Here is a 25,910-nt window from a genome sequence, read left to right as displayed (position 1 = left end):
GACCAGCGAAGAGAGGCTGGAACGACCCGTAGGCGTCGGTGGACAACGGGAAAAGTGGTGATCGGTAGGTTCAATTGAAATTTGGCGTTGCAGAATACTGTTGGCGTCGCGCGGGGGAGTCGGCAAAAAGCGTTCAAGGCATCAAACACACGTAGATTCAATTGCGGGCTCGAGTAAAAATGTCAGTATTGGTAGTAGGCGAAAATGCGATGTTGTTCTGTTCGGGAACAGAGTGTGTTGCTGACGAGTTTGGGCGTCGAATCGATAACCAGAGAAATCGGCAATCCGTGATTGTTGGGGCAGGATCGTAATATGGATGGATGGGCGAGCCCCTAGTGGTTTGGGTTTGGGTTGGATTGGATTGGATTGATTTGGGTTGGTATTGGATGGTACGGAGTAGACGCACGCGAACACAGCGGGCACAGTCGGCAGGCGCCAGCAGGTCAAGCAGGCCAGGCAGGTCGGTCAATGGAAAAACGAGACGGGACGGGCGAGACGGTCAGGGTCCTGTGCTGTCAAATACCCCTGGTCCAGGTGCGTGTTCGCAGCCAAAAGGTGTGTAGGTAGGTAGGTACTGCGTTATGTGTGCGTGTGGCGAGTGAGGAAGAAGGAGATTACAATTTTCGTATAGTGAGGGGGATAAGGAAGGGATGATGATGGTGATAAGAGAGGATGAGGAGAAATAGAATAGGTAGGTAGGCAGGTAAGTAGCGAGGCAAAGAGATGGATGGGATTGATTGATTGACTTGATTGATGCGCCGAGTCTCCAGATGGTCTGTCTGGCCTGTCTGGTCTGGGCTAGCAGGAGAGGCTGTTACTAGCTGGTGTGGAGATGAATGAACAGAGACAGCATAAGCGACAGTGCAGGCATTTGCTGGTTGAGATGACTTGAACTGTGCTAATGTAGTAGTTTCGCGGGTGATGAAATGCTCTTGTTCTGTACCTTGGCTGGGCCTCTCGGGGTCGGTTGTTTACCCAGCGAGTCCCTCTTCCACACTTTGGTCAGAATGTGTGTGAAAACGTGGAGACTGGGACTGATCTTGCAGGCAAATGGTGGTAGAGATATGGTAACTTAGTGGTGTGGGCTCAGTCACTTGGCGAGTCTGCAAGTTCATTCCCAGTGGCGGGGGCTGGTATCTGATCCGAGATGTACCTACAGGACCGAGTGGGTCCCGTTGTCGGCGCAAAACAGTGCGGTTGAGGAGATTTTTACACGGCTACTTTGTTGTTTCTTTATGCGGTCCGTACAGTATCGGCGCCGGTCTCGCACTTATCGGGGCTACATGGCCGGTCTTCCGCTGGATCTCCCTAGCATTTGGAGACACTGGCACAATCGCACAGTACGATACCAAGCTGCTCTGTGTGCAGATCCACCTCAAGCTTGACAAGCAGATCTCCGGTGGCAGCAGACACCGACACTGATTGACAGTAAGACACAGTAAACAATGACGATATGAAATTGGTTGTATAGAGCGAGGTAGTGTGTTGATTGATACGCACTCAAGAACACTCCCAAAATTAACTTATTAACGGGAAGCGGGGAATGATGATGGACGACGCTATCATCCTTGTATCGAGCAACTCATCAAAAACCCCAAAAACCATCTGAGGCCTCTCGCGTATTACGCAAGCTGTGACTCTTAAAACGACAGATTAACAGATACTCGGCGGCTATAGAATGGACAGCCTGTCTTCATCTCAACTATTCTACGGACTCGGACAAGGCAATCGTCCCGTCGGATGAGTATGGTTGTTGATTACAATTAGAGGGTGCCATGCCTGGGCCTTAGCAGGACCATGACCCAATGATACAAGGGTTAAGCAAGCTTCCAGTAAGAAATAGTTGGTACCTGATGACCTAGGCCTGTTAGTGGACGCGCTGACAAGTCCTTCCCCTCCCCTAGACTATCGATCATCAATTGACTCACGGGGCTTTATCATGGGATATCCAGGTGTCCATGCGCCAGATACCTTCACCTCGTGCTCCTACATCTTGATCTTGGTTTAAGCAGAACCAGTGTTGCCTCTTCCCACAACGCCGCCTTACGTAGACACAACCAAGACAAGAAACTGTCTCGTTATAAGTGGAGTTCAAGACATTGATGGAGGTGGGCGAGACATCCTCCACTGGAAGAAAGGACCCTGTAGATCCAATGGATGGATTAAGCCCAGCCCAGCCCAGCCCAGCCCAGTTCTCAGACTCCCCCTTCCCATTCCCCTGGAGTCCCACGTCCAAGCATAAGCGAATCACCACCATTCAAGCCTCAGTCGCAAGTTTCAATGAGGCTTTGCCCTCCCACGCAGTACGTACATGCTGATTCTGCAGCATGAGGCACCTTGTCAGGCTTGTACAGAGTAAGCTTGCTGAGATTATTGTCCTCCCAGTGGATGCTGCGGCCTCCGCGGGCAAACCTCCCAGCTTTCCCCAGGCTTTTGCGTAACAGTCCCAAAGGGGAAATACAAATATGTAAGTTGTTATCTTGATGAACTCAACAAACTGCAACTTCCTGGTCGGTTCATACATGACATACATACTTGGCCCAGCTTGGCCTGGTCCGCGTTATCCGTATGACGACGATTGATGAGGGGGAAACAGGTTTAATCATAAACATAACTTGTAATGGCCTATTGATTTCCCAGAATCCATTAGAAGTGTTTCAGTGTTAAAAAGAAAAGAAATCTGTCGGATTGGGTGTTATTGTGCTTGTCAGTTCTCCATTTGGCCATCGTATAAAGAAGCTTGCGTAGTTTGAGCTACGCCAAGTGTAAGTGAGGTGTGCTTAGGGTTATCAAAACCAGTATCACGTCAACGGCAACAACCATTTTGTCTTGGATATGCCAACGGCACCTAAACGACCCTACCAGATAAAGCACAGCAGAAACATGGTGGAATGAGGAATATCCCTTTGCAGAATTGTGACTACTGCTGCATCTATTCCCGGAGAATCGTACCAGTGGCTTACATTTGGGGTTCGGGGAAAAGCGTAGCTCTGCAGGTTGCATAGAGGTGGGGGATTAAACTCTGATGATGATGTTTTCAGTATGGATTGGATGCTCGTTTATCACATAGGCTATTCTAGTCGACAATGAGAGATTTTTTTTCTCGCAGGTCTCGCCTTGCGATATACGGCAGATCAACTAACGCAGGCGATCGAATAAGATCAAACATATAAGTTTCCTTACTCGGTAGTCTAATTCTCCAGCTTTAAACCCCAACTAGAAGCGGCCCGAGTACTTAGATCGGCCCGGTGAGTTAGGCAAACATAATCCTCGAGTCTCGGTCTGCATATACCGAGACAGGTGAGGCATAACTGGTAGAAAACTAGTAGGGTAGTAGTTACAGCAACAGTGACAGACTAGAACTGGGGATATGGCACCATAGTTGCTTGCTATCATAAAACTAAACCTACCGGCTGCAACCTATAATTAGTGTGATGTCAGGATGACTATTCAGAAACGCCTCGTTTGCTGCAGAGTTGATTCAATTGAGTAAAGAAAGAGATTAGGAGGGATAGTTGAGGTGTTTTCTCTCCCACTCCAACTACTCGGAGTGTAGCCGGAGGTGGATCGTCTATCAGCACATATCAAGGATGGCAAAGTCGCTCATATCATACTCAAGGAACCGTAAAGCCACATCAAAACTTTCCGATGTCGCATCCTCGCGGCCGAACGTTGTTGTAGAATGTAACCAAAAGCCCATATTTGGCTTCGATATGGTTGGTGGTTGTACCGCATTATCTCTCAGTGTGCCTCACAAGGTTGGCGAGGCGTGGTTGAAAGCTGACCCAATTGGTATAGATGCAGCCGCAATCTTGCATCTGTAACAAAATGTTACGGAAACATCCCGGCCGATAAGTGATTAAACAGGAAGTATAGCAGTTTTCTTTAGTAACTACTTCGAAGGGAAATTGCCTCTGGAATGGCTTGGGGTATGTGATCGAGATGCGTTATCTGAGCGTCAACGGTTGCATGCTGTGTAACAACAATTCATACTAAAGACCCCTGTTTCATAAGCCATTTGCCGCGTGTCCTCAAGAGAACTAGACATTAGTAGGAGACAGAAGGGTTTGTGGCTTCAGGTTGAACATACATAGATATCTCGGTGGCCTCCATAGCGTAGCATTGGTCAAGAGTGAATTGTATATATGTTGTGCGCCACCAGATAACGGTTCCTCTTGCCAATACGAGGCCTCGATCAGTACATGAGAGAGACACTTGTCATGCTACTAGCGTTGATCAGACATTCTGCATATAACGGTCCAAGGCAAGGGCGCCTAATTGCGTCAAGCCAACGCCCGCACGTTGCGGGATGGCAGGATAGGAATTGACTGTTAGAAATCCTCAGGCTGTTTGGACTCAGCTTGATTGGCTCTAGTACGTCTTTCGAGACAGCTCTTGATGATTATCTGTGCATGTTTCTGACTCTCCCAGCTGAAAAGACTAGTCGGGGCAGCTTTGCATCATTGAGAAGCCAATGAGGTTATACGCAAGGGATACAACAACCAACGTGGTATAAGTGGCGGTCTAGGAGATACAGAACAAGAAGAAATAAAAAGCAAGTCCAAGACAATGATGAATTTTCAAGCTCAAGATTAGATTCTAGGCGCGGGAATAGATGTTTTTTATCTCCCTTAATTGGCATGTCTTAGATAAAACACTTCGACTTAACACACTGACACGATCATCTATCAAAAACCCTCGGACTGACTAGCAGCGTCGATCAGCGATTCAACCTCCTCATCGCCCTTTCCTTCACCACCAAACCCCCTGAGCCTCTTCATACATCCACGTCTCCCATTCCTCTGAGGTTCACTTATTCTTGGGAAACTCTGCAACCCACTTTTCAATCTGATCAATGCCAGCCTCCTGGATGGCATTGACCTCTGGCCAAATAGTACCAGCATTGCGATACGTATCTGTGCAGTGATTGCCCAAGGGGTTCAAAAAGTGCTTGATGTAGGTGCTGTTGCCGAGCACACCTCCAGGTCTTTGCGAAGAAGAAAATCCCGCTGCCCGCCAAGGATCATACAGACCATCAACCAAGACAGTCCTCTTCACATACGCAGAAGGGTCGCTCCAGCCTCCGTAGTGAGCGCTCCATGATTCTGTCGTCTTTCCCTTGGCCAGGCCGTAGGTCTCTCCATTAGGGCCGGGAGGGAAATAGCGCGCACATGTCTTCCTGAAGTACTCCCTGTTCACCAAGCGTGAGACCAGTGTCGGTGTACCCTCTGGTGAACCTGTCTGCCAGTACTCTTCAGGCTCGTTACAGAGGAGCCATTGGAGTTGCAGCGTCTCTGCAATGCCTGAACTGGCCAATGTCTTATTGGCGTAGACCAAGCTGTCAGCGTCGCCAAAGTTGAAGCAGCCCGTGTTGTTCACCCCCTTCCAGGGACCTCGATCCTCACATTTCCCAGGGATGTAGACCTCTTTGGTCCAGCGGGCATATCCTTCCAGTGCCTTTTTCAGACCAACGCCTCCTGAGTCTGGAAGCTTAGACTTGTCTGTAACACCAACGGCATTCTCGACGTAGTCGCAAAACTCCCACGTATCGTGTATGCGTAAAGAAGCGCCCTGATAAGACTGTGGTCCATAGTTGAGGAGGTTCATAAAATCATCGTTGTGTTTGAGATCAGGAGCCCCGAAGTCTTCCTTGATTTGCTGGATTTCATTTGCCGAGCCTATCGAGTGCGTTAGTACCATGGCGCTTTTCAATATTCCGGCGCTATCTACCGTTAAGCATGACATTGTCCAGATGTTCAATGACCTTCTCGACATCTGCTGTACAGTTCTTGGGCAGATATGCTTTGGCAGCGTCAAAGTACCTCCAGTAGTCAGAGATCGCTTGTGGTGGTGCACTTGACGCCCAGCTTGCCCAGAATGTACCTGGAGACAGTTTCTGCGTGAACAAGACTCGGTTTCCCTGTCCCGAGCACCCTGTGTGAACCCAAGGCACCTTGGCCGGCCTGGCACTACCATTTTTCGCGAATGGTAGTTTGACATTTTCAGCAAAGTATACCTTATCGCGCATCATCTGATCCTCGGTGTAGTACTTTATATTCTCAGTTGTGAGTTGCTGATATGGCGACGACTGACCGAAATATCGATCCTCAAGCAGCAGCATCACAGCCCCAATGCGTCGTGCAATCATACCACCAATGACATAGTCATCGTGCAACCAAAACTTCACTTGTTCAGCCTCAGCATCGAGGGGGGATATGAACACGACAGGGGGGTTCGTGCCATTTGCATAATTAAGGCTGTACCAGTACCGTTGCTTGAAGGTGCCTCGAGAAGGTTCATCGTGATCAATCAGTTGGTCGAATGTGCCCCCAATAACGCCCGTCGTGTCGTCATCCCGTTTGGCTAGATGAGATGTCGGTGAAGTTTCAAAGTGCGTTACTTGTCGCGGATTGAATCCGTAGACTTGCTGAAGCAAGACGGCGGCGGTTACGACCCTGCTGAAAAGACGCATCTTGAGTTGTTGTCTCGCAGAACGTGTCCGCCGGGACGAGAGCAGTCGGTAACGGCATTATATCCTCTTTTGAGCCGTAAAAAATACATGTAGGCCAGGGGATCTCAAGACTGGAGATCCGACATCCGGGCAGCCCCGTGTCATTTGATTGCTGTCGTGTCATGTAAACTCAGTGTGTCGTATTGTATAAACTCTGGGGAGGAGAACAGGGCAACGAGTCTCTTTAGTATGAAAGCATATATCCTGGCTATTCCGTAAAGAGTAAATACCAGGGACTTTTACAATGACAGCCCTGTCCATGTTGCTGAGAAAGTGGTATTCAACCCCTGTCGAACGTGATCTAATCGTCCTATTGTGATCAAATTTGGACAATCGCTTAACTCGTCGTTGAATATCGCCAGACAGCACCAAGTAATTAATACCAGGTTGGCTATTGGTGGATTAAAGAAAATATATAAATAGAGCCGAAGAGAGGAGTCGAATAGGTTTGAACTTCACCGTCCCAAGAACACATGTGACGGGATGAGTTTACTGTGAACACAAGCGTATGACGCGGCTAGAACCATGGTTGGGAAACATTGAATAGAGAGTCCATAGAGGCATATGGTTTATAGACAGACATTCAGGAATAAAAGTCATGCCAGGCACATCGGCTCCGAACTCTGCCCACCAGGACTCAAGTTACCAGAAGTGAGTTTGTAGAGAGCCCTTAAGTTCGTCTCGCTATTGAATTGACCATATGGAGACTTGTGTTGTTCAACCCAGTCCTTCATAATGGTGTCCAAAGGTGGCCCATTAGATTTGTCCTAAAATAGCCGCATCAACAGTTTCTCTATTATGAGGGACATCGCACAACAGACATGACAGGAGACTGACAGCGGAAAGTATACGAGGTAAATACGTACCATGACACTATAACAGCTTCCTTAAACAAACAGGAGCTCGAAACAGCATCATCATGAATCTCATCATCAAAACAAAAACTCTATCGTAAGCAGAGGTGAGAATATGAACAAGTTTAATTCATTCGTGACCCGATATGAGCTGTATCAGGCAGGTATCATGACAAAATAAAACAGACCAAAAGGATACCACAGCAATAAAGGCAACCGATCAGACTCCAAATGTCCACACCAAGCCGCAAGAGTTAATAGACCTGTGCCTTCAAGCTCAGGCCTTTTGATAACCTCGGGCAGAATAGACCCGACGAATAGCTTTCGAAACCATCGACTAAAGTCGACCCCAAGAGAGAAGAGCTATATTATCGTAGCAGACCAATTTTCTTGGGAAGCTCTCGGTCAAGGAACTGGAGGCTTTCTGGCCCCTTCATTCGCCAGGTCATCTGCTCGGTGATTCCCAAAATCACTGGCGTGTCCTTTCACCCATTGGAAAGAGGTTTTTGAACCGGCTGCATCGCGTGCTTTTATCCTTGCTAATACGCTGCTCACAATGTCCTGGTTCTTGATTGGTCCCCCTGCCGCATTCTTCCATCCATTCTGCTCCCAGCCGGGGCCCCATTGTGTCACACACTTGATGGAATACTGACTGTCAGAAACAATCTCAACGTCCTGTGCTGAAGGCGCAATCTCTAGTGCACGAAGTATCGCCATCAGTTCAGCACGCTGATTAGTCTGAAGCTCGCCCGGAAGACGCTCCGCAAGGTTACGCTCGTCATTAGGACCAAAGTAAACTCCAAGGCCAGCACGAGAGCCAGCCTGGCCGTTGGCAAGACTGCTGCCGTCAGTCCAAATCGTGAGTACATTTCCGTTGTTTTCATGATGGGGCTCGGCGCGAGGTGCAGCTTTTGGTCTTCGTGTAGGCTCAGCCTTGACCTTTTTGGTAGATGCTTCTACAGGTTCAAAAGCAGCCCCAGTGTACTCTTGCGTCTTCTCAAGTGATATACCCAGACGTCGGCAGGTCTCAGGGCTGGCGTTCTGTCTAATAAAATCTTCCGCGTCTGCTTGCGTATTGAACCTCTTGTGCTTGGGTCCAGCGACCTCTGTGACTTGTGGTTGGGTCTCATCCCAGGTATGATAGATACCTGGAACATGGCCTACGGCCACGGCATAGAACTTCGGGCGGTCCCTATCCGCCGATGGGTTCTCATGGCCCGCGACGTAGGCCTGGGCATCCTCTCTTGTTAGGAATGACTTGACTAGATATTGGTCAATTAATCTGTTTGCAACGGCCTAGGTTTTCGCATTTGCGTAGGATCGTTACTCACATTTCGCACCTGGGAACCCGGTGGTTTGTGCTTGACATTCATCATAATTCGAATAGACGCCAGGCTCCCTTCCCTTTTGGACAGCGTAGAACTTTGTAGCGTTTGCCGTTTTCCTCATCTTGGACGATGAACCTGCCCCGAACCCACCACTGGGGGCATTGCGCTTCTTGACCATTTCGGCGTCGTGTTCGTCTAGAGGATCTGCGTAATCGGTGCTGCAACTGTCTCGATCGAAAGCCCTGACCGTGGGGGTAGTGAGGAGAAAGTTGAAAATCGATAGGTCAACAGGGCCTCTGCTCGCGGTAGGTGCAGATGCAGGTCGTCGCGAGGCGTATATGTACCTGTCGTAGTGGTCTGCTGCTTCTTTAACAGAGCGAGTGAAGCTACGGGTGGCCGTCAATGCAGCGTTAACTCCAACGCCAGGACTGTCGCGACAAGCGACGGCACAAGAGGAAAATCGGCGGCCAACGAGTCATAGAAGATGCATGTTGATGGTCAAAGTAGCAACAAACAGACAAGACTGCCCCCTGCTTATCGATAATCTCGAAAGACCCACGGAGCTGGCGAGCTTCTTGACGAAGAAAGGCTAAGGTATGTGTTGGGTCTTTTGGTTTGAAAGGTCAAAGGTGCAGGGTGCAGCACGGATACAAAGAGGGGCAGGTCCTGAAGCGCGTGGAGCAAGGGTCCCTCCACATCAGGCACTCCCGCCTTTTAGTAACGGAAGTACATTACATTGCATTACATCAATGAATCAATGCAAAGGCTACCTAACCAGGAGGCAGGCAATATTCCAGATAAGAAAAAGTCAATTGATACATGTCATGTTGCGTAAATGAAGCTAGCATGCTACAATGAGTTCCACGTCCGACTTCTTCCAATGCTTTCTCCTCCATGCCCAAGCTATTGTTACAAGACCAACGCCAATATTTGTTAATCGACTCCTCACCTGGTATGTAAAGAGCTATCTAAACCCTTTGTGTGTTGTCCAGCCAATGCAACAGCTGTAAGTAAGTCCATAAAACGCACCCTGCCAGGCAGTGGTAGATAATCGTAATCATGTTGTCGGCCTGGGTCATTGTTGTCCACAGGCAGTATCGTGCGGCACGTAATACTCTATCATTGCTCTCTGGAAGCTTTGCTGTCACTTTAACTTCGCGTGTATAGCAACGGAGCCGATGAGTCTTATATCGACCTCGGAGGTGGTAATCCTAAACATGAGTGATGGGGTCAAGAGGAGGCAAGTTGGGTACGCCATCACGTTCCCATTCCCAGGCCATCAAGCTCCAGTTGAGCTCTCGTCTCCAGAAGAGCCCCAGTCCTCGTCCACCTCCATCCGGACGATCGTCTGAGCTCAATCCTCCGCTGCGAGGCATGTGTGTAGCAAAAACAGCCTTTCCCATTCGAGAGTGAAGGATGCCCATAGAGCAGGACACACAAGGCTCATGGGTAACATAGAGCTCGAGCCCGTGGCAGAGATAACCATCTTTGTTCGGATGCTCTTGTTCGAAGCATTGCTTCTCTATCTCGAGCAAAGGACCGTCTTGGAATGCGTCATATTCGAGATTGGGTGCCATGAAAGGCAGGCCGGCGGCTCGTCTCTCGTGTCGAACAAGTTTCTGGGCGACCATGCTTATAGCACGAACAACACAGTGCGTCATGGGGTTGCTGGTCCCCTCCAGCAGGCCGCACTCCTGATGCCAGCGAGCATCTCCAGCAACCCCGACAAGTTCGACTTTTCCTCCCTCCCTCTGGACAATCACAGCTCCGACAGCTTCGCCGATCCCGGTTTCTTTAGCTTGTAAAGCAACACGATGGGCTAGTGCCATCCATACGGAGGCGTCGTCCTTGATATCTTCAGTTCCCCGGGCTACTATACTAGGGTGTGGACCCAAAGGGTTGTTCTTCCGATATACTGTTGGCCAAAATTGAGAAGACCACATGGCCGCTTGTATTTGAGATGTTGGTGCAAGTAGTGGAATGGGGATCTTCTCGATGAAGAGGTCGGTCTCCGCGCCCTCGACAATGGAAAGAACCTCCACTAGTTCCTCTCGGGTAAAATCTTTAACTTCTCCAATTATGATGTAAATCCATGTTGATTTGGCTGTATGAATTTGTCGACCAACTGAACTGTCATTCATGAACTGAGTCTTCAGGTGGGCTGGAAGATCACCGGGTTTGGAGCATCTGCGCAGATGAGGCAGGGGGTTAGCGCTGTTATCATCTGGTCGCATGTTACGCAAGGCCCTATATAGTTTCGGTAGTTAGTATCAAATCCATAATTTATTTGGCACACTTGGGGTCTTGAGAATGGCGTACGTGATGACATCGTTGGCTTGTTTGGTAGGTGCCCGCGTGATGTACGCATGAGTGATTGTGTGATCCTGCCGAACCTCCTGAGTTGTTTTGAGGGGGATCAAGACACCACGGCGGGTGTGTCCTTCCTTCAAGTCATCGATCAGGGGGTTCGAGAGAATCTCAGATGGGCCGCGATGTTCGATCTTTGTGGGTGCAGACGCCTCAACAGGCTCAGGAGTTTGGCAGACCTCACTAGACGGCCCGGCCGCCGAGTTGTCTTGAATTGTATCCATCTGTGGCCCTGGTTATCGCCTATTGACTGTGGTTAGCTACCGACCCAAACAGATACAACAAGTTGACGACATACTAAGCGTGGTCTTCGTGCCTGTGAAGAACTCGGATGGAAGTAAGCGCGATGTTTTCGGGTTGCAGCGGTGTTACGGTAGATGATGGCGAAGTTTCCAAGATCAGTTGCGTGTTGAGAAGAGAGAGTTGAGAGAGTTGAGTTTGGAGGAGACGATGAAGAGACGACGAATGCTGTTACGATGCGAGGTCTCGTGACGAAAGAAGGCGCAACTTGGGACGAATTTAGGCAAGAGCGCACCACTCTTCACTTCTGACTCCCCTAAGGTACCTATCTCTCGTTCTTTCTCCTGTTTAAGCACTTTTATCAGTGACTGTCCCCAACTAACTCAGGTTAATAACAACCATTTGCAGTGGGCACTTACCCTTTACTATGTTCTTCGAAAACAAGTCTCTAGGTATGAAAGATCAGAGATAAATAAGTGTTTGAAAGCAAAAGAGTAATGATCTTAAAATCAGATGGAGGCCTAATGAGCAAGTCTTGTGCGTATTTCGCTACCATTCGAGGTGAACGATTCTGCACTTGATTCTGGCAGTGGCAGCACCTGGCAAGGAACTATCAAGTAAATGTCTGCAGTAACGCCCAATGAATAGCGATTTCTTTGACAATACACTTCCAAGGTAGATGACCAGTTGATCCTTATTAATTCCAGGCTGTGAATGAATGAGCTTTTCGCTTTCACTTTCCAAATGAATCAACTCTTTCACTGCCTTGGCAGGATCTTCAAAAGGCCTGCTACAAACAGAGCCCTTTTGCGATCGCGAGCAGCTTTGATCGAGCTTTCCACGCCTAAATTCTCTTTGTAAGCACACGAAACATCGACATGGGAGTTGTCGTGTTTTTCTGTATCGTCCACTTGGACTGTGCCTTCAGAAAGTCCTGTATCCCCATTAACTCGTTGGCATTGAAGTTGACGACAAGTTCTGTCAATCCTGTGGATCAATTGTGGCGGGGACCTGCATATGTGGCTTGGGGTCTGTAAGCCACTTCTTTCGGCTTACCCTATATAATTTGACTTGTGCCATCACCATTGTGTAAGACAATATAATACACCAGGCAATTATTGTGATTCGGGGCTGTTCTTTCGCAGCTTGCTGACTGGTACCCAAAATCTTGGCTATGTGTATTGGACAGTCATTTCGTCCGCGTGAGGCAGGTAACAGCATGGCTGTCATCCAATTGAACATACCAAGGGTTGAGCATGACAACACAATCATGAGCTTTGACATTCGATTAACCTACTAGTGCAAAACAACTATCACATGAAGTTCATACACAACTACGCATCTACAATCACTTATTTCAGAGTACCATGGGAGACAAACATGTCATATCAACCCCGCGTCTCCCCACCAGACGTTACGTTAATTGAGAGCGATTCATCCTGTTGGTTCGGATATGCCCCCGAATATCACCATAAACAGATGAATGGCCGCTTTCGTGGGGAATAGGTTCTAAGGCTGCCTCTTTTGGCAACTGAATCTTGCATTCCCCATACTTTGAATATGCGGAGAGATCACTCCGCGTAAAGCATCTGATGCCAATGCACCGGCGTACCGGGCTGTCAACCGATCAAGGCTGTAGTTACAGTCACGGTATGAAGTACTGAATGGGGCCATACACACAAGTGAACAATAGACGGTTGCCTGCATATACTATAAAGGGGCAGTGTTTGGTGCTCCGTCAATCAAAGTGAGCTATCATGTTGCTTGGGCTGCTGACAATGCCAAACGTGCGTAAAGCTCACAGCTTGGCTGAACGTCCCCTAGACGTCACATGCTGTACGCCCCGAGCATACTCTTTCGGTGGCCCAGAATGAGAGCATTTTACCGGAGCCATAATTCGGAGCTTTGGGGGCAGTCTTCGGGACAAGGATAGACCATCCGGCGGCAGTCGAATTCAACTTTGCACTTACACTGGGCTCACCTACTAGGTGCGTAGTAGGATCCATAGCAGCAATACTGGTCTCTAGCTGGAGCATGCATTGACCGCGCTTGACTGACAGTAACAAATAAAAGAACACTACAGTCTTGCATTGTACTCATAGTTTCTGAACTAAGACATGGTTTCAGGAGTCGGAGAATAATAGGATCGTTGGGATTTGAGCATAAAGAGCTTACATGTTGTCACGGGGCATTGTATTACGGTGTCTACCTACCTATGCATTACTGACGATAGGCCACTGGGAAGCAAGCCAGCCACAGTCGGTACATGTACGATAAGACAAAAGGCCAGAAAAGCCGAGCAGGGAGAGAAATGACCTATCGGGACCATCCCCGCGTTGCAGTTTGTACTGGCCTGTGCTCTCTTATAATGGCAATGAAAAAAGTCGAGGACAAGGAGTATCCTTTGTTGAGGTGTCATGATGCATGGTTCGATAGACATGAATGAAACACGGACAAAATAAGAAATGCAGTCAACAGAGCCAAGGTCGTGTAATATTCGCATGATTGATAAGAGTCATACTGAGACTCGTATCAAGCCATGGAACGACAGGGACAGCGGCACAACGCGAAGGTTTCTGATTGATAGTTTATGATATCCAAGGCTTTGCTCGAATGATATTCAGGGCCAGTGCGCCAGGGAGACAAAAAGTGACTGGGACCCCACGGACGAATTTATGACGCCCAAGCGCCTACGGGTAAACATGATTCGTAGTGGAATAGGAGTTGAAAGGGGATGCAATGATAGATTGGACGGCATTCATGCGAGATGACTGTCGCATTATTGGTCTCACCTCTATCGTACCGGGCGATGAGATGAAAGGACACGAGCAAGGAGCCAAGCGCTGAGCTGTAAAGCAAGGTCAGGGTGAGAGTGACGGTGACGGTGACAGGTCAGCCGCGAATCGAATCTCACATGTTGCATGAGAAAATGAGGCGCCTCTTTTGCAACATCGACCAAGTCTTACGCATATTGTGAGGGTAATTCTGTATCTCTACCAACTGCAGAAACCGCAAGAAGACCAAAGATAACGGTGGGGGTAAGTTGACTGTCCCCCTCATGCAACGCGATGCATGTGCAGAAGCGAGTTTAGTTTTTGCTCATCGCTTGCTTCGCTCTGCTTTGCTTGTGAAGGTTCCCCCGCGGCGAGATCGGAGAAAGCTGCACTAGGGATGACTCCTTTTGGGTTGAGGTGAAAGGAAGCAAGGATCTCATACCTTGCAGGAGCTTCCAGCGCTGGAGAAGAAGGTCTTGGACGTGCAGTAGCGCGGCGTCTGTTTCTTTGAGCGAGAAGAACTATTGGAGCTTGACCTGATGTGGTCTAAAACCGCGTATGTTTGGTAGGGGTGCCATGCATAGCTGCGAACAGAGGTTCGGGGGTTTAAAGTACCGCCGGTTTAAGTGCACATTTTTCGAGATGAGAGACATGAAATTTAAGCTTGAAAATCACAATTTTATAGTAACAGGCCTTCAAGATTCGTTTCCGCTCTGACAGTGATGATCTTGATACTCAGACTAGAAGAAACTGACTGCCAGACAGAGTTAATGTGTTTGTGTGGCTTGCAGGGGTAAAAGCATCCATGGATGAAAGAGACCCAAGCTACGGAGGACTTTGAGCTCTGATTTTCTGTAAGGGAAGTCTATCATCGGAAACGACAGTTTATTGAGATAGACTTGTCGTATAACTCAAGTAAGGTTTTGGTTGCAAGATAAACATTTTAACGGGTGTTATTTACAGTGATAATAAACTTCCAAAAGAAGAAAAAAACAATTCATACTTATTCAAGAAAATTGTGATAGATGCTTAAAATTTAGAGCATGCGTTCCACCAGGACGGACTGGGTTGTCGCCTGACGCGCATGTCATCTCCAAAGCGTTGTAACACAGATGAGACTTATTACGACTAATTCACAAGCTTTATCCCTTCCAGTCCTCAACAGCTTCAGGAGAGACAAGCACCAGCACAACAAGACAGCTCGGTCAGTTAGAGATTCATTAGTACGAGTGTTCCAACAAGGGCCAAGCGCCACCGTCCCGTGTCTCAAAGGCTCTGCTGAACCATTCAAAGCCAAAAAGCTTGGCGGAATTTGAGGGCTTGTAGAAAGCTTCCTCACTGGAATCTTGTGTAGGGAGAGTTAACAAAAAGAACCAAAAATGGCCACGGAGTCGTGAATCCGAAGTCCCTTGAAACTCAGCCGCTAGATTTACTGCAAAGGGACGAATCCGAGAGGTGCGTTGAAAATACATGCAGCATATCTCGGATTTGTGATACCGCCAGATGTCGTAGATTTGGGCAACCTTGTCCTGGACACGTAAGGCCACGACATGCCATACTATATTATTATATGGCGGGATTATCGGTACATGATTAATTGAAGGAGCTGGCAGGTGTTGAACTAAAGCAAAAGGAGGCCCAGCTGGGCGGTACATATGCTCAAGGATCTCGGGTCCCGGGACATGTTATTTCATCTAAGATGCACATACAGTGCCTCAACCAGACCATATTGTTGAGAATGAGCCTATAGCTGTTGCCTGCCTGGAACGTGCTTTCGTATACAAACCCAAAGGGGGTGGAAGTGACTTGGGATCTTGATGCAAAGTCGCAGGGCATCCTGTACCTGAAAGCCAGTTGGTGTGTAGGATGCACAGCTGAGGTTGGCTGGTTGGTTGGAAAAGTACAATGATGTAAGATGTAAGTCGGTACAAACAAGACCGAGGGATCGATCCAATGTAATGCAGCGCCACCCAAGGGCGACGAGTCTCACGAGCCACTATCTCCAGGCCAGCAGACACACCTTGGCTTGACTTTCTGACCTTTCAGGCTTTCACCATAGGTACATACAGTTTCTGACGATTGACTATTCCCACACGTTATTATTGGCCCCGAAATTTACATCGCAGTACAGTAGAAATGGATTTTCCCGCACACCTCGTTAGCTCAAAGCCTGAAGTGCCTGTCTGGGCATTGGGGGGGGGTTTGACTTTTGACTTGACTCTGCGGCCATTTACTCGGGGCTCCAGCTCCTCGCCCGTCTGTTAATAAAACCATCGACACGGGCCCTCAACCACCTGGGCTCACATCACCTCACATTGCCTTGCTGCTCTCCTGATATTCTTTCAAGCGTACCAGCAACCCTAGTCAGGGCAACCAAAATACCCAAGCAACACATTTCGAGGCTACCAGTATAATAATTGCAACCTGCTGCGTTTCGATCTGCAGACCCTCTAATGGGCACAGCCTATTCTGGGTGACGTATAACAGACAGACACAACCAGCAAAAAGACAGGAAAAAAACCGACTGCGCCAAGCACACGAAGCAACAAGCCTCAGCTCAGATTGTAGGAAGACGAGGCATACAGCACAGCACAATTACAACACAGAACGTTACAACACACGGAGTTTATCGACTCATTGACACCGAACATCAAGAGACTGGAAAAAAACAGTAGGGCAAGGGCTCAAGCTCAACAACTCCAAAAAAGGAAAGATCTCTATCAAGCCAGACCTCAACTTCATTTTATCCCATCAGGGCCTGGGCTCTTACAAAAACAAACCATCCACCCAGCATCCATTGATTCAACAAGTTCCCGCGGGATTAGACCCTCAACCCTCCACTCCCACTCCAAGCCAACCTTACCTGAACCTGGACGACATTAGCTTAGGCTAAGTCTGTGAAGAAGCCAGCAAGCAACAGCCAGCGCCACTACCGCAACTTTTTAGGGTCCTGCATTCTTCCCCACTGCTAGTCGCGGCACGGCACCACCGAGCCCACCAACGACGACACCCCCAAGACCTCCAAGTCAGCCTCCAACTGCACTGGGACTGGGCTGCTTGCGACCTGGTGGAGGCCCCTCCAAGTCTACCATCCATCCTTTCAGTTCACCTCACCTCTCCAAAACTCGACTCGACTCGACTCAGATTCAGACTCACCTCCGGTCAAAGGTCAAGAAAGCGAAGCTAGTGGACGTCCCGAGCACCCCGACAGATTGACGCCACTGAAAGGTACAGTAGCGGAGGAAGAGGGACCCCTCCCTCAAAGGAAGCACACACCAAAGTCCACTGAGGAGCCCCTGTGGACCACTACGCCGGGCCTCGCTGGGGCGATTTTCATTGTTTATTGGTCGGCGTGTTCCTTGAAGAGTCAGAGCCTGTCGCCAATTGCTCGATTTGGAGTTTAGTCTCCCTCGTTACTCAGATGCCTTCAGCGATTCCGGTGGCCCCTGCAGGTACGTACATGGCGGTAGTTTCCTTGTCCTTGCCTTGTTTCTTAACAGCTTCTTCCAACAATGACTACGTATTTGCCCTGCCATTCTCCCATGCTTTATTAGCCATTCAACTGCTGCTACACATCCAATCTTTCCTGTTGCTCTTCTTCTCCTCATACAAACTTTGAGTCTCCAAAAAGATCTTCGACATCCATTGCTACCTTGTTGTTTTTGATCAAATCACATTGTTTCAATTCTGTTTATCATAACTCGAACCCCTTATACCTGCGCGATCGCATCTAGCACTTCAAGACACCAAACAATCAACTATACACGTATCTAAAATTAAGACGCAGGTCGCCGACAATCAAAACAGTCCGGACTGTTAAAATCTGTGATGCATAACCTTCTCGGTGTATCACCTCCTTCCCCAGCGTTCCCAGCGCAACATTCGTCTGCGGCGCAACAGACATCCTTAGATTCTCTACCACCTACATCGAATCCTAGCTCGAATCCGACGTCACACCCAACTTCAGACCCTTCCTCGAATCCAAACAATCCAAATAACTACGCGGTTCTTCCTCCACCAGCCGACGGTGACCATGATCATCTTCCTCCTCCAGCAAATGCACCTTCTTCGTTGGCTGTGGCGCTGCGATCGCTAAACGATTTGACCGAAACCCCCACATATGCGCGAAGCGTCACTTCAACAGCGCCGAGCTCGCCACGCATGTAAGTGCCGTCATTTTTTTCTCTTTTTTTCCACAGTTGGGGTCGCGAACCACATATCCACCACCTTCGGCCCTTTTAGTACTGGCGATCCCGCTTTTAGAACCCCTCAATTGACGTATGGAAACAGTCCTCCGCTAAGACAGAATTCTGGACATCAAACACCACGAGTCCGGCCACATGCGACAACGCTCAACATCCCGGGCATGACCCGGTCAAGAGTCTCACCTGATGGAAGAATTCCTTCTCGTGATGTTGCCGCAAAGCTTGTTATTGTCATGGTTGGCTTGCCAGCCCGAGGAAAGTCTTACATTACCAAGAAGCTTCAAAGGTATCTTTCTTGGCAGCAGCATGATTCTCGCATCTTCAATGTTGGAAACCGAAGACGTGTAGCTGCCGGACGCAGAGTTTCTGTCCACCCAAAGTTGCAACCTGAGCCGGAACACATGGATCCTCCTGTGCATGCCGCTTCTATTTTGCTAAATGGTAACCCGGCACCGTTTGGTCCCGAACAGGCTGAGCCGGAGAAGCTTGATTTGAATGATGCCGCTCAATCCGAGGTGGACCAGTCCGCTACATTCTTCGATCCCAAGAATCAGACTGCCGCGGCCATGCGTGAGCAGTGTGCTATGGATACTTTGGACGAGCTGTTGGACTACCTTCTCGATGGAGGTGGCGCTGTTGGCATTCTCGATGCCACAAACAGCACTATTGAGCGAAGAAAGAACATCACCAATCGCATCAAGCAGAGGGAGCCCAAGCTGGGTATTCTTTTCATTGAGAGTATCTGTCAAGATCCTACTCTCCTGGAGGCGAACATGCGGCTGAAGCTCTCTGGTCCTGACTATCGTGACAAGGACCCTCAGAAGTCACTGGAAGATTTTAAGAAGCGAGTCGCTGCATACGAGAGTGCGTATGTTCCTCTTGGCGAATATGAGGAAAAGCACGACTTGCAATACATCCAGGTTTGTGGAATTCGTAATGATTTTGAGAATCAGCAGCTGACCAAATCGTAGATGGTTGATGTTGGGCGAAAACTAATCCAGCACCGTCTCAAGGGTTTCCTCAGTAGTGGTATTAGCACTTACCTCGCTAGTTTCAATCTTGCTCCTCGACAGATCTGGATTACCCGACATGGCCAGAGCGTCGATAACGAGCTTGGAAGATTGGGTGGAAACTCACCACTTACCGAGCGCGGCCATTGCTACGGCCAAGCTCTTCACAACTTCATCACCTACCAGCGTAAGCACTGGCTTATTGAACAGAAGAGCAAGAAAGCTCAGGCTACTTTCCCTCCCGTACCCGGTGACAACACACCTCCCTATCCTGAGATGTACCGGGAGATTGAGGACAAGAACTTTTGTGTCTGGACTTCGATGCTCGATCGCAGCGTGGACACAGCTGAGTATTTCGAGGCCGACGATGATTACGATGTGAAGAACTGGGAGATGCTCAACGAAATGAACTCGGGCCAGTTCGAAGGTATGACATATGCGGAAATCGCAAAGAAGGAGCCCGAGGAATTTGCCAAGCGAGCGCAGGACAAGCTCAACTACATCTATCCTGGAGTCGGAGGCGAAGGCTATCTGCAGGTTGTGAGCCGTCTCCGCGACATGGTTCGAGAGGTTGAGCGTATTGAAGACCATCTTCTTATCATTGGACATCGCTCTGTGTGTAGAGTCCTGATGGCCTATTTCATGGACCTGTCCCTGGCGGACATCACAGACATGGACATTCCTCTTGGCATGCTCTACTCTATTGAGCCCAAGCCTTACGGTCTAGACTTCCATGCTTACCGATACAACGAAGATCAGGGGTGGTTTGACGAGCTCCCCAACTACAAACCTACAAAGACGGCCCGCAATAGCATCATCAAGCCACAGCATTAATCATTTCCGGCTGTTTGCCGGAATCAACCGGCTTGTACATCATATTTACTACGATTTGACATTTCCTCCATGTACTTTTTTCCCCCTTTGGCGTTATAGCGGGGTATGATATTATACGAATGACGCGCAAAAAGAGGGACTATCCACACTATCAATGGAACGGAATGGCATCATACACAAAACAACAAAGGAAGGGCTGGCGTTTTCCGTTCGATTGATAAAGAGAGATACCTCCGATGTTGCGACGCAATTATTCGCATCGGCTATTTCATTTTGGCGTTTTGGGAGCAAGGTTTCTCCTCATATTGAATGATCGAGATTGTATGGATTTGGGCGGTTCTGGTCGAGTCATGTACCAGCTTATATTTGGAAGGTGTCGGTCTCGACCTACGGTGTTGCGTGTTGTGTTTTATCCCTATTGTCTCCTTGCCGCAGGCGATGAAGGACTGAACAGAGATTCTTAGATGGGATTTGGAATGAGATGGATAGATACACAGCACGACGCTCACGCCGACGGATATGCCGCTCATGGGAAACTTGAAGTTTTGAGTACTTGTTCGAAAGGGACCTTTTACTGTCTAGATCTGATAGTTACGAGAAATTCACGTTTAGATATATATCCTCCTTCAGTCTGTTGCCTACCTGATGTCCAGCTTTAATGAAATCAATGTCGAATGTTTATGACATCTTGCACTGAGGCTTGCCTATGAATACGAATGGTATATTCTTCAATAAAGTCATCTAGATTACCCATGAATAGACGACCTGAACGCCTTGCAATGCCCTTCCGTGCCTTTGTAATCCCACTGAACTTTTCTCATTGCTGCAACTATTTAGACTCGTTGCACCTCCCTTACTTCTCTCTCGCCAGAATCATCTTTTCTCTCTCTCCCCTACGCCTCTCAAACTGTTTCTTAGTATGACGACGCTCATTCTCTTCGCGGCGCTTAATGCTCTTGAGCTCCTCAGCCTTAATCTCACCGGCCTTCTTGAGGACCTTGGGCACATGACGGTGACGATGAATGCGGCGAACCTCAGGCATGTGCTGATAACGCTCGATAAGAGCTTCGTTGTACTCCAGGGCTTGTCGTTGACGAGCTGACTTGACGCCTTCGCGGCGAGAGGCGTTAGCGCGCCAGAGTCGAACGTTACCATCGTCGGATCCAGAGAGAATGTAGCGCGCGTCAGGGGTCCAGCTGGCTGCTGTAACACGCTGCATGCGCTTGGTGTGGTAGATATCCCGCGAGTGACCGCGGTCTCGGTTCCAGAGACGAACGGTTCGGTCCCAAGATGCGGATACAAGCTCTTCACCAGTTGGAGACCATTCGACATCCATGACGGCGGCGACGTGATCCTTGAGAACGTTGAGAGCACGGTCAAACTTGCGCATGTCGAAGAGGTAGATGTTGTGATCTTCAGAAGCAGCAGCCAGGTTGAAAGCCTCCATAGGGGACCAAGATAGGCGGTTGCTGGCGAACTTGAGGACGGTCTTTGTGACAGGTGTAGATGTGCGGAGGTCGTAGATGACGATGGAGCGGTCGTTGGAGCATGATCCCAAGATTGAAGTCTCGACGTAGTTGAAGGCAACGTCGGTGATGGTGTCGATAGATGTAGGCCACTTGAGAACTTCAGGAGCAGCGGTGTGACGTTCGAGATCGTAGATGTTGATCACACTGGAAGCAGCAGCAAACGAGTTCTTGGAGCGATGGTGCGACAAGCTGGTAAAAGCACCATTTCCAAGCCATGATGATATAGGAGCCGCTTCGCTAGGTGTGTTATAAGGGTCAAACAGCTTGATCGTTCTGTCGGCCGCACAGGTCAAGAGCTTTTGATCGCGAGTCCATTCTAGACCCTTGACGATATTCTCATGAGCTGTCGCATGCCATATCTCGTCTCTATCGGCTAGGTCCCAGACCTTGACAACGCCGTCACCACTACCACTAGCAAAGTGCTCAAGAGAGCTGGGATCCTTGGCGATAGAATAGACACCGTCGACATGACCCCGTCCTAGCTGGCCTACGAAAGGCTGCGCATGCATTCGCTCGAGCTTGACGGCATTGAGGGCTCGCTGGTACTCGCGTGCGCGCTCAAAAGGATGGAGGGCGGAATCGAGGTTTCGTGGTTGCTTTGTAACATCTGAGCCGGCTGCTTGTTGAGCCGACACGGGGCGACTGAGGGCCTTGATCTTCATGTCGAATGGCCCTGTATAGTTGAATTTATTGACTGTACCTGTTCGAGGCTGGTAATTTTGGCGGGGACTGAAGCAATGGATATTTTTTTCTGTTATCGTTGAAGCACCCCTGTCAAACCGGACGATAAGAGCGGGATTACTAATGTTCCGGGCACGAGCCAGGTACACCAGCAGATCGCATATGCACGTCTGAAGTGAGGGCCTCAGTTCGCATTGTTGCGAAAACTCACCCTCTTTATTCCATTTACGCCTTCACCTTTTGATCCCCGCAGTTTCCAATCCTTTTTCCTTTCCGCACGTCGACTTTTCAATAACGCCTTTGCTGTTTGCGATACTGCGCCCAATTTGCTAGTTGATTCTTTCAGGCGCGCGACGCTTGCAAATATGGACGGAATGGATTATGACCCGATGGTGATGGATGGGGAGCCAGAGCAGCCCCAAGTGAAGATCTCTGCGGTATGAGAAGGCTCCCGAACCCTTTTTCTTTCTGGGGACACTCAACTGATGTGATTTGATGCAACTCAGGCCGATCACACCCACGTCGATTTCGAGCTATCAAAGACGAACCTTGCGTTCGCCAATGCCGTGCGGCGGATCATCCAGGCAGAAGTGCCCACGATCGCCATTGACCTGGTCGAGATCGAGACAAACAGCTCCGTGCTGGCCGACGAGTTCATCGCCCACCGCCTGGGTCTGATTCCTCTCGATTCGAAAGGAGTTGACGAGCTCAACTACTCACGAGACTGCGACTGCGAGCAGTACTGCGAACAATGCAGCGTCACTCTGACACTGCACGCGAAGTGCACGTCCGACGAGATTATGAAGGTGTATGCGAGGGATCTTGTGGTGGATGGTCGTCATATGAATGGAGTGGGAAGCCCCGTGATCACAGATCCAGAGGGTTACGGCTGCTTGATCGCGAAGCTGCGTAAGGGCCAGGAGTTGAAGATTAGCTGCATTGCCAAGAAGGGAATCGCAAAGGAGCACGCCAAGTGGATGCCTACATCTGCGGTCGGCTTTGAGTATGATCCTCATAACAAGCTGCATCACATTGACTGGTGGTTTGAAAACGACACAGACCCTGCTGTCGAATGGTGAGTTCTATGAACAAGTGTCGAGGGTATGGCTAACGTTGTACTCCAGGCCTAAGAGCAAATACGCTGAATGGGAGGAGCCTCCTCAAGAAGGCGAACCATTCGACTACGATGCAGTTCCAAATAGGTTCTACTTCGAGGTTGAAACGTCAGGGAGCATGGAGCCTGACCAAATCGTACAAAACGGTATTAGAGTCTTGCAACAAAAGATCGGTGGTCTTCTCAAGGGCCTCGACCCTAGGAAGTATGGCGGCGACGAAGCTGAGTTTGATGGTCCTCGAAGTCCTGATATGAACATGGACGGCGGTACCACACCTTGGCAGGATGGAGGGTACACTACGCCTTACGGTGGTGGCGGCGGCCAGACGGCGTACGGAGGGGGCATGACAGCCTACGGAACAACACCGTATGGGGGATCTTCTTGGCAGTAAGGAGCAGAGGCGTTTGATGGGTTAGGCAATTCGTAATCAAGAAAGGTTTGGAGGTATAAACAGGGGGTGATCTGGAAACTAGTAACAGTCTCGAAAAAAAAAGCATAGCACGGACTTAGAATGGGATCTTTTTTCAGGAGACAAATCATGGTACGACGTATACATTTTAGTGCTGTGAACGACAATGCTAACTTCTATACCCGCCTTTATCCTCCTCTATGATGAGTATGTTTTGCAAACCAGGTTCCCACACAGGAATCTCGTGCAAGAGATCTTGAGTAACAAAGCAGTAACGCCAACAGGGTGATCACCGCTCTTGAGCGACGAAACGACAAAACGACAACGCCAAAACATGCTCATCTTCCTGGTCTATCATGTCATGTCAAGTCTACAGGTTAGTATCCAAGCCCTTAACCTTGCGGTAGGCCTTTCGGTGCATCTCTAAAAAGACAAATGTACAAATGGTTTGTCTGCGAGAGCGTTAGGTGGGATTTGACACAGAGAAAGGAGGTACGTACGGTCCGAGTCGGAGGAAGCTTGGAACCCAGCCCTTGAACATCCACATAAGACCGTCAGTCCGGTGAATGTCACGAATCAGGTGCAAGATGTTGTGATCATATGCTGAAGACATAACACGAGTCTTGATGACGTCGATAGGGCTTGTTACAGTAGCAGCGACCAGACCAGCGATGAACGAAGAAGTAAAGTGAGTCTTGAGGTTATCTTCCATGGGCGTATACTGGAGAAGCAAACTCTTTGAAACGTCGTAGCTGGCAAGCTGACCAGCAGTCATGAACATGGCACGGCCACTGTTGGGCAACCATCCACGGAACATACTCTTAGGCCCCTCCTCACGCGCCATACGGACCATGCCGTCAAAAGCGTGACGATAGTTTCGGCGCTCAGCAGGAGGAAGCGCAGCATCGTGTTGCATGCGCACGTTGAGAACATCGGCAAAGTTTCCAGCAATGCCTCCTACGAAACCAGATCCAGCGGCTAGGGCAACGAGTGTCATAAAAGATGGATCGCGGCCTTCGTTACGGCGTGTGAGACGTGTCTTGACCTCTTCGTAGACGCCGAATCGCACGGTTGAATATGTCATCTGGCGCAGGAGAGAGGCGGATATGCCGCTGTAAAGACCGAGGGGACCATCGTGACGGAGAATGTGGACGAATGTACCGACCATGTTCTTGGGCGCATTGCCTGTGCGCATTTGAAGACGAACCTAGAAGAGAGTCAGAATTTGTTACACTGTCACGAGAGGTTGCGAAGAGTTACCTTGACTGTTCAATGTTAGCTGAAGTTCGTCATATTTCGAGATCGCAAAACGCACCAAGATCCAAAGGATGTGTAACGCAAGCTGCCATGCTACTGGCACTTCCGCCAAACCAAAAGGGATATCTTATCGTCGTCTTCTTCGCATCAGCCGTCGCCTTTCCTGTCTTTACAGGCGCCGTCTCCGTCGTTTTGCTCATTGCGTCCTGACTGGTAGCCATGACGTGCGCTGGTTTTTTTAGTTTCACAAGCCAAAGCAAAGACTGGGAAATAAGGACGAGTTTAGCTTAGACTATCTAAAGTTAAGCTGCTCAATGTCGATCAACTGAAGGTTCCATAACTTGACTTGACTTGTAAGTAACTAAAGTTAGGCCAAGTTGAGATGAGAATGGAAGTGGATGATGTGGGAAGGTGAAAAAAGAAAAAGGTCGGTTAGTTATGATTACTACTACAGCAAGGGTTCACTTTTTTAAGTGCATGAGCCTCAGCTGTTGCTACCGACATCGCGGAAAGTTATCAATTGGCCCGGTGTTTAGCTACTGTAACCGGACAATCGGAGCGGGATCGGCTGTCAAGTCGCCGAAGCGAAGCAAGAATAGCGCTAGATTGCAATGCTATCTTTATGCGAGGCCGTTGGAGAAGAGCTGAAGTTGAAGTTAATTGTGAGTGAATTGGATTGGATTGGTTATATCCGGAGGAGCTGTAAGGCCGAACGCCGAACAGTTTTGCAGTTTTGGTGATACAACCAACCAATCGTGGAACCCCTCTCGGCGTTCGAGTATTCAATTTACGATAA

The 25,910-nt window shown here is 49.1% G+C and overlaps 7 protein-coding genes; 2 read left to right on the top strand and 5 right to left on the bottom strand.

The window, feature by feature from the left end:
- Positions 1-4,809: 4,809 nt before the first annotated feature.
- On the bottom strand, positions 4,810-6,472 carry FFUJ_01652 (related to serine protease; the record flags this gene model as incomplete). XM_023576328.1 has 2 exons in its annotated part: positions 4,810-5,678; positions 5,731-6,472. The coding sequence occupies 2 exons, from the start codon at positions 6,470-6,472 to the stop codon at positions 4,810-4,812; spliced, it is 1,611 nt and encodes a 536-aa protein (XP_023423937.1).
- Positions 6,473-7,770: 1,298 nt separating this feature from the next.
- On the bottom strand, positions 7,771-8,871 carry FFUJ_01653 (related to ribonuclease H1; the record flags this gene model as incomplete). XM_023576317.1 has 2 exons in its annotated part: positions 7,771-8,627; positions 8,697-8,871. 2 exons carry the CDS (start codon positions 8,869-8,871, stop codon positions 7,771-7,773), a joined length of 1,032 nt encoding a protein of 343 aa, XP_023423936.1.
- Positions 8,872-9,904: 1,033 nt separating this feature from the next.
- FFUJ_01654 (related to TAD3 Subunit of tRNA-specific adenosine-34 deaminase) lies at positions 9,905-11,284 on the bottom strand (the record flags this gene model as incomplete). XM_023576306.1 has 2 exons in its annotated part: positions 9,905-10,940; positions 11,013-11,284. The coding sequence occupies 2 exons, from the start codon at positions 11,282-11,284 to the stop codon at positions 9,905-9,907; spliced, it is 1,308 nt and encodes a 435-aa protein (XP_023423935.1).
- A 6,618-nt stretch (positions 11,285-17,902) lies between these two features.
- FFUJ_01655 (related to 6-phosphofructo-2-kinase) lies at positions 17,903-20,123 on the top strand (the record flags this gene model as incomplete). XM_023576295.1 has 3 exons in its annotated part: positions 17,903-18,237; positions 18,365-19,199; positions 19,251-20,123. The coding sequence occupies 3 exons, from the start codon at positions 17,903-17,905 to the stop codon at positions 20,121-20,123; spliced, it is 2,043 nt and encodes a 680-aa protein (XP_023423934.1).
- Positions 20,124-20,976: 853 nt separating this feature from the next.
- Positions 20,977-22,314, bottom strand: FFUJ_01656 (probable SOF1 protein; the record flags this gene model as incomplete). Its single annotated transcript, XM_023576284.1, has 1 exon — positions 20,977-22,314. The coding sequence occupies one exon, from the start codon at positions 22,312-22,314 to the stop codon at positions 20,977-20,979; it is 1,338 nt and encodes a 445-aa protein (XP_023423933.1).
- A 384-nt stretch (positions 22,315-22,698) lies between these two features.
- FFUJ_01657 (probable DNA-directed RNA polymerase II chain RPB3) lies at positions 22,699-23,839 on the top strand (the record flags this gene model as incomplete). XM_023576273.1 has 3 exons in its annotated part: positions 22,699-22,770; positions 22,840-23,408; positions 23,458-23,839. 3 exons carry the CDS (start codon positions 22,699-22,701, stop codon positions 23,837-23,839), a joined length of 1,023 nt encoding a protein of 340 aa, XP_023423932.1.
- Positions 23,840-24,227: 388 nt separating this feature from the next.
- FFUJ_01658 (probable dicarboxylate carrier protein) lies at positions 24,228-25,335 on the bottom strand (the record flags this gene model as incomplete). XM_023576262.1 has 3 exons in its annotated part: positions 24,228-24,309; positions 24,358-25,042; positions 25,173-25,335. The coding sequence occupies 3 exons, from the start codon at positions 25,333-25,335 to the stop codon at positions 24,228-24,230; spliced, it is 930 nt and encodes a 309-aa protein (XP_023423931.1).
- Between the last annotated feature and the right edge of the window lie 575 nt (positions 25,336-25,910).

The sequence above is a fragment of the Fusarium fujikuroi genome, chromosome FFUJ_chr01 (assembly GCF_900079805.1).
Source record: "Fusarium fujikuroi IMI 58289 draft genome, chromosome FFUJ_chr01".
In the NCBI taxonomy this organism is placed as follows: Eukaryota; Fungi; Ascomycota; class Sordariomycetes; order Hypocreales; family Nectriaceae; genus Fusarium; species Fusarium fujikuroi.
This window is presented reverse-complemented; position numbering and strand designations above follow the sequence as displayed.